Source organism: Panthera pardus, unplaced genomic scaffold (genome assembly GCF_024362965.1).
Source record: "Panthera pardus isolate Hobbes unplaced genomic scaffold, ASM2436296v1 HiC_scaffold_24, whole genome shotgun sequence".
In the NCBI taxonomy this organism is placed as follows: domain Eukaryota; kingdom Metazoa; phylum Chordata; class Mammalia; order Carnivora; family Felidae; genus Panthera; species Panthera pardus.
Window position 1 is genome coordinate 31,368,854 of NW_026526810.1, and position 15,830 is coordinate 31,384,683.

Here is a 15,830-nt window from a genome sequence, read left to right on the forward strand (position 1 = left end):
TTCTATTTTGAATTTAGGGGACAAAAACCAGGGTGGACAATTCTTTTAAATGGTAAACTTTGATGCATTGAAAACATGACTAAAGAAAATACAAAGCAGATTTGTTTTAATTCTATATTTTTCAATTAGCAATAATAGCGCCTCAGATAAATCTCACTGGCTACGATACTGCCACTTCACAAAGCTTAATTCTCTTTTTAATTGGGGAACATACTGCTCTATTTTTGTGCCTCATCCACTATAGTTCAACTCTTTTTTCCAATCTTAACATATATTTTGGAAAACAATTTCTACTTGAGATTTCTAGTCTTAGGGCTAGGCAAATATGCACTTTTTTTCTCTGCTGAAGACTGCTGTATTTCAAAAACAAATGCAATTAACATTTAGATGAGCTTATGTTCACTTTCTTGTGGGTCAACATTTTGGTTTCCATATTCCCACCATGATCAACAATCACCTGCAGAGTACCCACAGGGCGAGCAGCACTCTCCCAGACGCTGTTGTTCGCTCCCGTTCACCCCAAATCATTATTTTCTTCCCGACATTTCTTCTCTCTTAGGTCTTCCTGATTTTGATCTCAATGTTTTACAACAGTATCACAATATTAGATATCTTGAAAAGCTAGTATTGGACCTAAGTGCTCAGTTCAGTCCAATGAAGCAGAAAGCCTAACCTCTTAAATGCATATAATCTTTGGCAAAAAATAAATCATGACTGAGCTTTAACATTTACAACTGGGGCTTTGTAGGAATAGCCCATGACTTACAAATGAGGGCGTCCTTCACCAGTGGGTCTTGCTTTGGGCTGGAGGTGACAGAATAATTTCTAGACAAACACATCAGGAATATACGATGGGTAGAAGAGGTTATAAAATTCTAGCCAAAATGGAGTATGTGAGTGGTTTTCCAAGCACGCAAATATAGGATTTCATAAGAATTCTTTATTTTCATAGGAGTCACTGGACCAAGTATTTATTCATAAATTGTTTTAACTCAAACATTCAAAATAACTTTCACTCCTTTTTGAAGTAATCTGCATCAAAAAGACTCTAGAAGATACGTTCACTCTACTGCACTTATCCAGCATCATTGAAAAAAGGTGTTTAATCTTGCATGAATTTCCTCATAAAACACGTTTAATCTTTATGTAATAAAATTTATTTAAAACAGCATTTTCCAAAACGTATCACATATGTTCACAGCTTTAAAACTTTCTTTTTAATCATAAAATATAGATCTTTTTAAACAACATTTGCAGTTAAAACAAAATGCTTCCATTGGTGGTTCTCAAACTAGTTGCACAATGGAATCACCCGGAGAATTTTTTAACAAGTCACTGCTGTCCAGGCGGTAGCTCCAAAGATTCTGACTTACTTGGTCTTGTTATTAAGACTTTAAAAGCTCCTTAAGTGATTTTAATGTTCACCTAAAGCTAGGAACCACCCCTGCCCTCACCATGCCACACCTCAGGGTTAAAATTTTATTGTATCCTTCCAGACCTTTTCTTATGCCTCTGTCTCCATATTTTTTCCAGGCTTTTAATACTGTAAACAATACCACACTTAATAAGCTTGTGCATAGGTCTTCTTGCACATGTCTGGTTTTATGTATGGAATAAATCCCTACTAAAAAAACTGCTGGGCCAAAAATTGTATTTTAAAATATCGGTGGATATCGCCCTCCACAGAAGCTATGCAAACTTATACTTCAATCGGTAACGTGTGAGGTTGACCGCCTGCCTGTTCACATCCTCGCCAGTACCGTGATAACAAATTTTTTGATCTTTGCTTATCTGACAGGCAAAAGATGGTATCTCTATAATATAAATATGCATTTCTCTTATCATAAGTGGGCCTGGGCAGCTTTCATTCTCAAGATGACATCTGAATTTCCTCTTTGGCAAACTGTTCATCTTACTTGCATTTTTCTATTGAGTTATTAACATATTTTTCTTACTGATTTGCAAGTTCTTTATGTAGTAGGCAATGTAGCCTCTTTTCCGAACATGAGCTGCAAATTACTTTTCCTTGTTTATCATTTGTTTTGCCTCTGGTATTTTTTTGTCATGCTGCAACTTTTCTAATTTTATATGGTTGATTTTTCAAGCTTTATACCCTCCAGGTTTCATATCACACTTAGAAAAGACAGGATGATTTTAACTGATGGTTCTCAGGAAAATTTTTCCATTTCTTTAGGGCTTTTACTATTCAGCCATATGAATAGAGAAGTTTCCATCATGCTTGAATCAAAAAATATTTGGGGGAGAATAAACCTTTCATGGAAACAATTTTGCAAGGTATCAATCTAGAACTATTTGTAGAGTTCTGTAGTTCAATAACCAGCACTGGTTGACTACAGGCTTCTGAAATCTTTTCAGATGGTCTTAAAACTATTAGATATGAGGAGCGCCTGGGTGGCTCAGTCGGTTAAGCGTCCGACTTCAGCTCAGGTCACGATCTCACAGTCTGTGAGTTCGAGCCCCGCGTCGGGCTCTGTGCTGACAGCTCAGAGCCTGGAGCCTATTTCAGATTCTGTGTCTCCCTCTCTCTCTGCCCCTCCCCTGCTCATTCTCTGCCTCTGTCTCAAAAATAAATAAACATTTAAAAAATTAAAAAAAAAAACAAAAAAACGATTAGATATGATTTTAGATAATCACTGCAATATCTGAATGAAGCCTTTTAAATCTACACAAAGAGAGGCCAGAATCTTGCAATCCACATACTTGAAAATAAAAGTTTTACAGGTGCTTACTAAAGGAGGAATACGTGGAGCTGGCTTATTACACCAAGGGCTCAAACGCATTCTCTGACTGATGTGGACCATCTGTGACAGAACATTAGAAAGCTCAGGGCGCCTAGGAACCTAGGTGGCTCAGTCAGTTAAGTATCCGACTCTGGATTTCGGCACAGGTCATGATCTCACAGCTCGCGAGATGGAGCCCTGCATCTGGCACTGCGCTGACCTCACGGAGCCTGCTTGAGATTCTCTCTCTCTCTCTCTCTCTCTCTCTCTCTCTCTCTCTCTGTCTCTGCCCCTCCCATGCTCACACGTGCTTGCCCCCCTCTCAAAAATAAATACACATTAAAAAAAAAATCTCAGGGCACCTGGGTAGCTCAGTCAGTTAAACGTTCAACTCTTGGTTTTGACTGAGATCTGATCTCATGGTTTCACGAGTTCGAGCCTCGCGCCGGGGCTCTGCACTGGCAGCACAGAGCCTGCTTGGGATTCTCTCTCTCTGCCCCTCCCCTGCTTGTGCTCTCTCTCAAAAATAAATAAATAAACAAAAAAATCTCAACCTTTTCCCAGCACTCCCGGAAAAGACATCAGGGTAGAAATATCATCACTGAAAGAGTGCACAGAAGTGTGAAGTATGAGCTAGCATTTCAACCTTCTAATCTATTTTTGCTCCTTGTATCCCTATTGCTTGACCTCTTTTAATAAAAGTTCCTCTATCCAGGATGAGAAACAGCACTCTCCCGTGATTTTTTCCCCCAGAAAAAATACGTTTTACACCTAGAGTTCAGGAAAATTATTTAAAACTGGGCACAAGAGCTACCATAATGTGCCAGTAAAGATTCAGTTTATTTTCTACTGGAATTTATCTGAATAGATTACAAACCATCTTTACCAGGTTTGTGGAAACTCAGATGGTCTACAGGTGCACTGTCACTCAGCTGCCAAACCGTTTTCACCTTCTTCTGACCACCACTGATTTCCACTTTCCATTTCTGTGGCTTCTCACTAAGGAAAGAAGAAACATCAAAGGGAAAAAAAAAGCCCCAGTTATTCCCTTCCTTCCTTTTATACTCATAATTAGCGAAGTCCTCAGGTGAGAGGCACTGAGAAAGAAGAGATGAACAGGTTGCAACTCTAAATTTCGGGGTTTGAGTCTGAACTACCTACAGGACACTGAAGTTGGGGATTTACACCTAATTTAGAAACATGAATCTGAAGCTCAGGAGAAGCTAGCGATGGGAGTTATGAATTCTCATTAGCCCAGAGGAATTGAGGCTTTGAGTGTGAGTCCAATCACCCAGGGAAGACGGAAAGCAAGAAGAAAAGAAGGCAGAAGGTGGAGTTCTGGTGAAAAGCCACACAAGAAGCAGGCAGAGGAAGACCCTGAAGAGAGAACTCCTCTTGGCCTTGGAGGAGGACCAGAGAGGTGGAATTAACATTAACACAGAACGCTGTGTCACAGAAATGAAGAAAAGGGACAGAGATCCAAGAAAGGAATAGTGTTAAATGCCAAAGAGCCTTCTAAGTGCCTACTCATCAGGAGAAAGAATTGGGGGGCCAGCTGATTACACCAGGGGTTAAAGCACACTCTTTTACTGGCAAGTTGTCCACTGGATTTGGTAATTAGAAGGCCACCAGTGATCTCGGCCGGAGCAGTTTCAAGGAATGACAGGGTTTGGCTACGAGGGAACACAATAGAGGGAGGGTAAAAACAGAGTGGCTTCGGTATGAGAGAAATTTCAAGCACATTACCTGTTGAGGGAAGAGCCGAGGAACCTATCATTTGACACAGCCTGAGTCCATGTGGATGGCCAATCTGTCACCTTAGCCTCATAGTCCCATACCTCCCCAATCCCAAACCCTCTCATTCCTCACAGGCATATCCTCAACTTGTCGTCATTACCCCGATCACTTTCTTCCCAATCTGTCATTTCCCTTCTGCCTACACTTTCTGCCCTATACTGTGAAGGAATTACAAGTGGAGAGAAAAATCAAAGACTAGAGGCCCAGTGGTAGAAAAAGAGAAGACAAAAGGTCTGGGAGAGGAGAGAGGGTGAACTCTACCAGATGGCAGTCAAAGAGCAGGACAGAGATGATTAAGGTTTCAGAGGTGGAGCACAGCTCTTGGTCACGAGACCCCCAGGGAAAGGACAGAGGAGTTGCCCAGGAATTATGGCCAGACTTAAAGTATAATTTAATTATTAAATTGCTGACCTTTGATATAAGCTTTTTACAGCAGTTGGTCTGACTGGCAGCTGAAAAATGTGTTGCTCATCAAGAGGATTTTGTTTGTAGTATTTTATGCAGGATCTAAAACAAACAGAAAACAACAAAAAAAGAACTTCTTCTGGAAAAAAAAATGTCCCTTGGAGATAAAGGCTTTCTGGTAATCTAAAGCTCATAAGAGAAACATTTCACCCAGTACCACTAACCAAAACAACAGCAGAAGAATAATTTCAGGGCCACAACAGTAAACAAAAAAACAATGCCTCCTCCCCCCCCAACAAAAAAGTTAGGTTGTTTTTTATTTTGAAAGGATATCTCAATTTTTTTTTCAATTTGTAAAAATTAATAGAAGGTCTATTAAGTTAAGCCAAAGTAAAGGCCTAACTAAGTGGGGGAGGAAGTGATATCAGAAAAAGAAAACCAGTAAGAATCAAAAGAGAGACAAAGATACAGCCTCCATGGTTTTCAGATTCTGGGGAATTAAAGAGTTAACTCATTTACACTATTCATCTTTAATGAAAATAAATGTTACATTCTGTAAACAATAATAATTTCAAATATTTCCCTTTACAACTGAGGCAAATTCTAAATTCGGGAAAGGCAATGGTACATTTCCTTCCACAGGGAAAAAGAAACCCAGTCCTTCCACTGGATGGCTCACTCATTTCGACCGTGAGGCTTCAAATACACATAAGACACCGGCAACCCATGTAGGAGGCTCATTCCAAACTGTTTCTAGCCAAACTGATCGGCAGAATCTCTAAAATTACAGCAGTGCTATTGGCAGAAGTCGGATAATAATATTTGGTTTCGTTCAATTACCACTGGAGGTCTAGCAATGATTACTTTGGCCCAAATGTATAAGGCTATAAAGAAAAGAAGAAGGAAATATTCATGAAGCACCCATTAGGTGTCAGGTACTTTAGACACATTACATCATTTCATCCTGACGACAAACACTTCAAGTTATTAGTTCCTGTTTACAGATAAGAAAATAAGATGCAGCGAAAGGAAACTTCCTCAGAAAGTCCCAAAATGCTAGAGCCAAGTATCAAACCTGAGTCCTTCTGAATCCAAAGCCTTTCCTTCCTCTGACAGGGGCTCAGAACCATTCTGCTACTGTGAAGACAGGGTGTACAGATTCTACCCAAACTGATAATAAAAACTGCACACATTTTGGCCCCGCCTATTTCATAAGAGACTACATTTTTATGTGGAAGGAACAAGAGCAATACTTACTGTGTTAAAGCAAAGAGGAGCTCATGTTGGGGTTTAATGAAAAGCATGCAACTGACTAATATTTCTAGAATATGGTGGAGTTTTTGAACACGACACACCTGTTCTTGTATATCTACTGATGGAGTTATGAAATATTCCTGGAACAGAAAACAGCAAAATAAGGAGTTAAAGAGCACGAGCAATCTTGGGGCACTTGGGTGGCTCAGTCAGTTAAGTGTCCAACTCTTGGTTTCGGCTCAGGTCATTGTCTCACACTCCTGGGTTCTAGCCCTGCAGTGACAGTACGGAGCCTGCTTGGGATTCTGTCTCCCTCCCTCTCTGCCCCTCCCCTGCTCACACTCTCTGTCTTAAAAATAAATAAACATTAAAAAAAAAAAAGAAGAAGAAGAAGAAAAGCAATCTTTAGGAAGAATATGGCTATGCTTGCTAAGCCTAAACTATGCTTAATTAATAGGGGGGTAAAAAATGGAGGCAGCCAGACAGAATTTACCACCTTTCAATACTACTGCTCAAACTAAACTATAAGCAAAATTGTCGCTGAGAACATGCTCAGCAAACTGTTACATTATCTGGTTAACACAAATTCGAGAACTGCCTCACCAAGGAGGCCCAAGTGGGTAACTAATACTACCCACCAAGCTCTCCAGATGGAATGACTGGCAAATCCACAAGATAATTCTTAACTTCAATACCCTTGCCAGGTTGATGGGAGTGTCCACCTCTAAAAACAGGTAACAAGTACCAAGAAATTAATCAAGTGTACTGATAAGCTTCCAGTCACATCTGAAACTGGTAAATAGGTACCACCCTTTGAAAAAAGAAATTTGGCAATGTATGTCAAGCATCATAAAATACTCAGACCTCATCCTATTTCTGACAAAACATCCAAAGGAAATAATCCACGGTAAATAACGGTAGGCAGAATTCTATGATGGCCCCCAAGATTCCCACCACCTGAAATACACATCTTGTAATAATCCCTTCTCCTTCACTTGACAGATGGTGCTTCCATGATTAGGTTACTAAGTGACTGACTTTGAATTGATCAAAAGGGAGACTGTCACTATGACCTACCTAATCAGGTGAGCCTTTTAAAAGAAGGTGAAGCATTAGAGATGCTCTCCTCCTGACTCTGAAAAAACAAACTGCCCGCGCTGTGGAGAAGGCCACATGGCAAGGACCCAAAAACAATCCCTAAGATCTGAGACCGGCCCTGGACCAAAAAACTAGCAAGGAAATGGGAACTTTGGTCATAAGGCCACAAGGAAATGAATTCTGCCAACAACAAATGGGGGAACTTAGAAGTAGATCTTTCCCTAGTCAAGCAGATGGCAGACACCTTGATTTCAGCCTTGTGAAACTCTTAGCAGAATACCCAGCTAAAATGTGCCCAATTCCCAAACCCAGGAAACTGTGAGGCAGTAAGTCTGTGTTCATTTAGGCTTTTAAGTTTGTAGTACGGTGGTCCCCCCTTTATCCAAGGTTTCACCTTCCATGGTTTCAGACCTCTTGGAAGGTCAACAGTAGCCAAACGCTAGGTCACAACACTTACATCTTTCACCTCACTTGATCTCACTGGCATTTTATCATCTTGTAATATCACAAGGGTGAGTACAATACAGTAAGATTTTAAGACAGAGACCACATCCACATAACTTTTATTATAGTTTATTATAATTGTTCTATTTTTAGTTACTGCTGTTAATCTCTGTGCCTAACTTATAATCTCTGTGCATAACTTTATGATAGGTAAGTGTGTATAGGGAAAGACATAGTATACACAGGATTCAGTACTACCATACTTTCAAGCGTCTACTGGGGGTCTTGGAATATACCCCCCAGAGATGGGAACTACTATAATTTGTTATGTTGTAACAGGAAACTAACACTAAGGGAAAAGCATTTGAATTATTTGAAGTAGGAGATGACTTGTTTTAAAAGACATCTTCCTGTGCCTTAGGCCTACAGAGTCACTGGGGCCCAGGAATTAGCAATTCAACTAGCCTTCTAGGAGGTTCTCCAAATTTAAGGACTATTGTGTCAAAAGCCTGGAGTCAAACCATATTAAAAGAAAAAAACAGGCATATGAAATGACTGGGGTGGGGGGTGGGGGGGTGGGGAATGCATGAAAATAAAGAATACCTTTTCTCTGTTATATATTTGTCTGTCTATCTATGTTTCCTAGGTCCTAGGACAAGGGCTGGCACAGAACAGGTATTTAGTATCTGCAGGTAGGATGACTGAATTAAAAGAAAAGCCAACTTTACAATAAAAGAACAGGGGCATTCAACAGTCAGTCGGTCGAGTGTCCAACTTCGGCTCAGGTCATGATATAGTGGTTCGTGGGTTGGAGACTCACATCAGGTTCGCTGCTGTCAGCACAGAGCTGGCTTCGGATCCCTGTCCCCCTCTGTATGCCCCTCCCCTGCTTGCACACACTCTCTCTCTCTCAAAACTAAATAAGCATTTAAAAAAAAAAAAAACAACAAAACAAAACAGGGGCACCTGGGTGGATCAGTTGGTTGAGTTACCTCCACCTTACTCAGCTTCAACCTAAGACTTTGGCTCAGGTCATGATCTTGCCATTCCCGAGTTCGAGCCCCTCATCAGGCTCTGTGCTGACAGCTCAGAGCCTGGAGCCTGTTTTAGATTCTGTGTCTCCCTCTCTCTCTATGCCTCTTCCCCACTTGCGCTCGGTCTCTCTCTCTCTCTCAAAAATAAACATTAAAAAAAAAAAGAATAAAAGGACAAACTCACCAAATGATTCAAAGATGCAAGTTCCTGACCTAGTAAGAAAACACACAGATAATACAAATAAGCTTTAGGTATCGCCTATTACTTGTTAAGGAACCTTAGTAAAATTTTGCAGAGCTCCTATATAAAAGAGATGCTCCAGCCAAATAGTTCCCCAGAAATAGCCAAATTTTCTGGCACATTACACCATGAATATATATTAATACTATTCTAAAAGTGATCACAGCTTGCCTCTAATAAAAACAACCAAGTGTTGGGTATTAAAACAGCATCTCACAGAAAGGTTTCTTTTTATTTAATACACTAACGTCACAGAATCTCAAAATGTTTGAACTAAAAACACAAACCAAAACTAGAGTTAAATTTAATCTCTTTATCAAGGAGGAAAGTAAGTCCCAGCGAAGAGAAGTGCTGGTCTCACAGAGAACCAGGGGTGAAGCCAGGGCTATAAATGACTAGGGCCAAGTAGAAAGATAAAATCTGAGAATACTTATGGCTGATGATTGTGACACGCTTTTTCATTTTTTGAGCAGGGAAAGGGACTCACCTATGAAAAAACTGATATAATCTTTTTTTAGTTTGTCCAGACCAATTTCCAAAAGCATCTTAACTGGAACAGTCCCACTGAGAGAAATTGTATCCATGGTTCCGTGATAAGACTGATGAATAAGCTTACTTAGTAAACTGTTACTCCCACTATGGAGCTAGAAATCAAAACAAATTTATAAAACCATAAATAAAAATATAAACATATCAATAAACAAAAGAAAAACAAACTGCATGAGCTACGAGCTAAGAATGTATAAGCTTGTATTTTTAGTCTCCTGACACTATAAATAGTGTGAATAAAAAACCCTGATTTACAAACGTGTCAGCTCCTGAAGGGTCATTCCTATACGATTCGCTTGAGTCCAAAGCAACTATGAAGAGTTTCAACTTATCACCCCCAGATACGGTTCCACCAAAGAGAAGACAGAGTTGGTTCTCTGAAGCTCTGCAACCAGCAATTCTTTTCTCCTAGCTGATTAAGTGCTCCTGGGTGTCTTTCCTAAACTGAACGTCTTCATCTGCACGGAAAACCTGCTGCGGTGGGAAAACTCCCTCCCTCGGTGGTCTATTCACTGGTCAGGAGGAACTCCCTGGCTACAGATTCTGACATCCTAACTAGATCATTTGCAAATTAAGATGTGTGAACTTACAGACCTAACAGATGTTCCAAATGTTAAGCACTTTGTTTTAGAGATACCTGAAATATTGGCCATTTTGTCACTAATATCTATTATCTCTAATCTTCATCATCACCTTTTGCATTTCCCTTTGTTTAATAAAAACGATTTTCGTGTTGTTTGCACTCACTGCACAGGGCAGGGATATACTTGCAAACGCCTCACACAGAGACTCGGATGAGAGAAACTCTATGGCCATGGTTAAAACACCTACAGCCACCACTGCCCAGTTAGGGGCAGAGCTCACATGCCTTTGCTTTGCAGTTGATCTTTGTTCCCACCCATGGAAGTTTCTAAGTTTTAGAGTCGTGAACTGGCAGATACACTATTTCAAAGAATTCCTACAAAATGAGGAATGTTTCTAGTTTTTTACTTAGCTTTCTCTTGATTGTAAAAGCACGAGTTCATTGTGGAAAATCCATAAAGTATAGAAATGTATAATGCAGTTGGAAAACCTCATTTGTAACCCTAGCACCAGAGGTGACTGCTGTTAACATTTTGATTTATTTGTATCCAGGTTTTTCCCTTCAAAATTTACTTTTTTAATGCAATAGTGTATAATCCTTTCTTTTGTCTGCAGATTGTAAGCGTTTCTCCACCGATCATCTGTCAGCACCATTTTTAGCAAAGATGTGGCTGTATCATTCTTTACTTATGGTCCATTAATGAGAAGTTTATGTCATTTATAATTTTTTGCTACCAGAAATGAGGTTGTGATAACTATTCTAATACATAAAATCTTGATACATATTCCTGTGTAGAGCTCAGGGTGGATCCGAAGAAAAAAATTAATGATTTAAAGGGCGTGCATGATACATTTGGAAATATTTAACCCTAAAACAACACCACGAGGTAGATACTCTTCCTCCTCCTACTTTACAGATGAGGAAACTGGGGCGCAGAGACCTAAAGACACCTGCCCAAGTTTACACAGCTAAGAAAGCAGCAGGGCTGGAATTAAACTCAGGCAGTCTGTTCCCAAGCCTATGCCTTAACCTTCATGCTCAGCTGCTGAAAAAGGGTTCTAACGCACACTACTAAACCTACCCATGGTTGTATATCACCACGTTGTAGACTCTGGATGATCAGCGTGAAACATTTCACCAAGTCTTGATAAGAAATCACACCTTGGAAAACAAGTCAGTCTAACATTACTTTCATGGTATTTCTGCAGATCAAATATATCATTAATCTTAAGGATACGCAAGTAAGTAGAGGACAAGTATCTGTATTTTATGGATGGGGGAAAGGGAAAGAAAATAAAGACGAACAGGAAGATTTAACACATTTCTAAAGTAAACTCAGTGTCACAAAATAACACAGTGAAACATTAAGGAACATCTTTTCCTTTTTCTAATAATTATAATTCCACTAAGGTGTATGTTTTGGTTCATATAAACATAACATTAAAACCACCTACGTCTTATGCTCAAGGCAGGAGAAAAATGGACTCTATAAATTACCTTGTCTTAGTACAATTCTTGAGTAGAATGTGCCAATACATTATTAGAAATGAATCTGATAAAATAGGAACCAGACTTCCACACAAGACTAATAGTACACATTGTATGATTTTCAAAGACTTAAAAAGTAAGCCTAACAAATAACAGGAAACATTTTATTTTACAATCATGGTAGACACGTACTACTGCTCATTTTGAACCACAGCTGCTCAGCAAAATCGAGATCGCCCCGCACTGTGAAAAGACACTCGATGGTACGGTCAACTGCAGCACTGTCATGCTTCACTGTCTGAGAAAGAAGCGTTAGAGAAGACTCAGTTTATTAAAAAAGAAAAGAGGGGCGCCTGGGTGGTTCAGTTGGTTAAGCGTCCAAGTCTTGATGTCAGCTCAGGTCATGATCTCATGGTTTGTGGGATCAAAGCCCGAGTCGGGACCTGTGCTGACAGCATGGAGCCTGCTTGAAATTCTCTCTATCCCCCAACTCAAAATAAATAAATACACTTAAAAAAAAAAAAAAAAAAAGAAACAAAAAGAAAAATAGTTTAAGGACAGCGACCTTTTAAATCATGCTCTGAGAAAATGTGGATCCACAGATGTGAGTGAATTTTCTAGAACTTCATTCACTAATGAGGAGATACAAATCAACTGACCGTGAAAAACTGGACCCTTAAATTGTTTTAAAAGTGTGATGCCTAAAGCAAGCATTCAACTTTCCTTCTATGCAAAAATACTTAATTAAATGAATTTGTCTCCATTTTCCTGTTCATCAAATGACAACCTATTTAACTTAACTTAATGATACCAAGAAAGGCATTACCATCTTATAGCATATTAACATAGAGTCATTTCTGCTTCTCTGCAGTTGATCAACTAATAATATGTACTTATTAGTTCTCATCAAAAGCTTTTATTAGTTCTTAAGGAAAACAATCACCAGTGCTGACTTTAAAGACCAAGAAAAAAACTACCCTCAAAACACTGCCTTTGCTGTACCAGATCCATTTGAAATGGTAGGACATGAAGGGTAACAGTACAACCAAATCGTAAAAGCTGTTTCAGTGTATGTTGCTAACTGATAAGGATTGCTTACCTCTGTGTCTTTTTTTGTAGAATCACCAAATCCATCCAGCTTATTTAAGTCTAGAAAAGTAGCAAAAGCTTATTAACTCTAGATTTTATCTTTCTGCTTTCCAAATTATTTCCATCCTAATCCTACTTTCAAATGGTAAATGAGGACAGCAGAAATACAACCAGGGATTTTAGCAAATTACTTAACTCTCTAATGGAGGTTATGATAGATACCCAACTGGTAGGGGTGTGGGGATGTTCTGAGACACAGTGAAAGCCCCTGACACACATTGCTGGGCATATGGTAGGTGCTCAAAGGTTTCTCTTCCATCCCTCTTTTCCTACAATCTCGAATACAGCTGCGATATATAAAATTTCAATTCAATATTACTTCTTAAAATTACTTAGACCTCTACTACTAGTAATTCAGAACAAATCTGTCCCTCTGACCATGACAGACCTCACAGCTTCATATATATCCCAACCAAAAGGAATACCACGCCTAAAAAGACAACTTATTTTTGAATTTAGAAAGTATAAATTCGCAACTAAGAAAAATAAACAGTATAAAGAGAGCATGAGTTAGGAAAACAAAGACCATTCAGAAATTCCTGCACAAGATCAACAGCAGACTTTACTTCCAGAGGCTCAGGCCATTCGCTTACACCCGTCCTCAAACCATCAGCCAAGACCTATGGGAGATTAAAAAAAAAAAAAAGAAACCCAAAATTTTTTAGCAAAAAACATAATTTAATCAGTGGGAATATATTTCATAATATTGGTCATCATAAAATTTTTTGAATGACTAACCACAAGCCAGGAATAGTTCTAAGTGTTTTATATGTAGTATGGTACGTAATCCTCACAAAAATCCCATCAGGCAGATATTACCATCATCCCTTTTCCTGAGACCAGAGGTGAAGTAACTTGCTCAAGGTCACATATTACTGACAGTGCAAGGACATACACCCAGTAATCCGATACCAAACACGGTGTTCTAACGATGATGCCACGTGCATAGGTGCTAAGGATTCCAGAGTAATGAGCCTACCCTGAAGATGCTTTTAACTTTGATTAAAAAGGACCAACAGGGCACCTGGGTGGCTCAGTCGGTTAAATGTCCGACTTAGGTTCAGGTCGTGATTTCACGGTTCGTGAGTCTGAGCCCTGCGTCAGGCTCTGTGCTGACAGCTCAGGGGCTGGAGCCTGCCTCGGATTCTGGGTCTCCCTCTCTCTCTGCCCCTCCCTCGCTTGCTCTCTCTCTGTCTCAAAAATAAACATTAAAAAAAAAAAAAAAAAAAGGACCGATAATCCTGGTGCAATAAGCAGGGAACAACAAATGTGAAACTGAATGGAAGTTTATATAAAAATAATATAAATGTATATGCCTATACATACATTATCTAAACCAAAGGAAAGGGGGTCAACATAGGCTGGAATCACCACAGGAACAATATGAAACATCAGCTGAACTCAAATGTGGGAACTGTGAGCTGTAGAGAAGGGAAGGAGCACGGAAGAAGATGAAGAGGGTGGGGTGGAGTCCGGTTGTGGTGGAGAAAACATGCAGGGAACGGTGGGAAATGAGATCAGAAGGAACAGGGGCTATACAGAAATACAGATCTTAAAACCTGGAAAGATTTTTGGGGGCACCTGTCTGGCTCAGTCAGAAGAACATGTGACCCTTGATCTCAGGGTCTTGAGTTCAAGCCCCACATTGGTTACAGAGATTACTTAAAAATAAAATCTTTAAAAAAAGGAAACAAAAACATAAAAAGATTTATTTCATATGAAAGACAACAGCCATTGTTGATTGTTTGGTAGGAAAATGACATGACCAAGTAGTTAAGAATTCATGTCAGAAATACCCAAGATGGATTCTAAAGAAAAAAGGAAGTACAAGGTTTCTCAACCGAAGTGATATCATTTTCCACCCCCAGGGGATCTTTGGAAAAATTTGCAGATAATTTTTGGTGTCACAGTGACTGGAGGTACCGGGGCACTTTGAGCATTTAGTCTGGTAGGGGCCAAGGTTGTCAGCATCCTTGTGTTCCCAAACCACGAAGAATGATTCTGCCTAAAACACCACCAGTGTCCCTGTTGAGAAACAATGAATGACCTTTAGACTGGTCCAGGAAGGAGGTGATAAGGGCCTTAACTAAGATGGGCAGTGACAAAAAGCTTAAAGGCGAAAAAAGAACAGTTTATTAGAGAGGGAGGGAGGGAGAGAGGGAAGGAGATGAGGAAAAAATAAAAGAAAAAATCCTATCTATTTACAAAAATACAAGGCATTGAACTTGGAGAGACTGCGGTCATGTGCACATCTAAGATCCTGCGAAGTTATAAGGGAGGTTATAACAAAACATGGACTTGCAAGTCAGACAGACAGACAGACATGTCTTTGAATCAGGTCTTCCACAAACAACTACTGATGTCTCAAGCAAAGTAACTGAACCATCTAGCACCACCTGGATGGCACACAGTGGCAGCTTCTAATTGTGGTAGTTAAGCGGTAGCAGTAAAAATAGCTCTCACTAAACTAAAATATAAGGTTTCTAGCCTGGAAAATTGAAGGAATGGTAGAACCACAGCCAGAAATGGGGGGTTCTCTGAGGGAGATCTAGTCTGGAGAAGATCTCAAGTTTCCTTTTGGAAATACTGAGTTTGAGAGCAACAGCAGCAGACCAGTATCAGCTTAAAGAAGAGAGTCTGGGGGCATCTGGGTGGCTCAGTCAGTTAAGCGTCCGACTTCAGCTCAGGTCATGATCTCACGGCTTATGGGTTCGAGCCCTGCGTCGGGCTCTGTGCTGACAGCCTGATTCGAATTCTCGGGCTCCCTCTCCCTCTGCTCCTCCCCCGCTTGTGCTCTCTTTGCCTCTCAAAAATAAATAAACGTTAAAAAAAATAATTGAAAAACAAAAAGAGAGTCTGGAGTTCCCTCATAAAGGTATTATCAAACCAGTGAATGGACGAGCTCTCTGCCAGTGTGTGGGGAGAGGAGGGCAGAGACATGTGGAGAGAAATATGATGGAAGGTCACAGGAAGGATGCTGAGAAAGGATTCTTTCCAGAAAGAAAGGTACCAAGTTTTGTACAAAAAGGGAAATAATAATCAGAGGT

General features: G+C 39.8%; 1 protein-coding gene and 1 pseudogene across 5 annotated transcripts in view; both read right to left on the reverse strand.

Moving 5' to 3' along the window:
* ZWILCH (zwilch kinetochore protein) overlaps positions 1-15,830 on the reverse strand; it is a 39,012-nt gene that overhangs the window by 3,010 nt on the left and 20,172 nt on the right. For all 5 annotated transcript variants that reach the window (XM_053888930.1, XM_019441703.2, XM_019441706.2 and 2 more), the window contains 9 exons: positions 13,310-13,403; positions 12,734-12,783; positions 11,827-11,932; positions 11,228-11,307; positions 9,502-9,658; positions 8,958-8,986; positions 6,201-6,337; positions 4,950-5,045; positions 3,628-3,740 (listed from right to left, as the gene is read on the reverse strand). In XM_053888930.1, coding sequence (XP_053744905.1) covers positions 3,628-3,740; positions 4,950-5,045; positions 6,201-6,337; positions 8,958-8,986; positions 9,502-9,658; positions 11,228-11,307; positions 11,827-11,932; positions 12,734-12,783; positions 13,310-13,403 — 862 coding nt within the window. The remainder of the gene's footprint in view (positions 1-3,627; positions 3,741-4,949; positions 5,046-6,200; positions 6,338-8,957; positions 8,987-9,501; positions 9,659-11,227; positions 11,308-11,826; positions 11,933-12,733; positions 12,784-13,309; positions 13,404-15,830) is intronic.
* On the reverse strand, positions 66-186 carry LOC128773109 (U4 spliceosomal RNA; annotated as a pseudogene).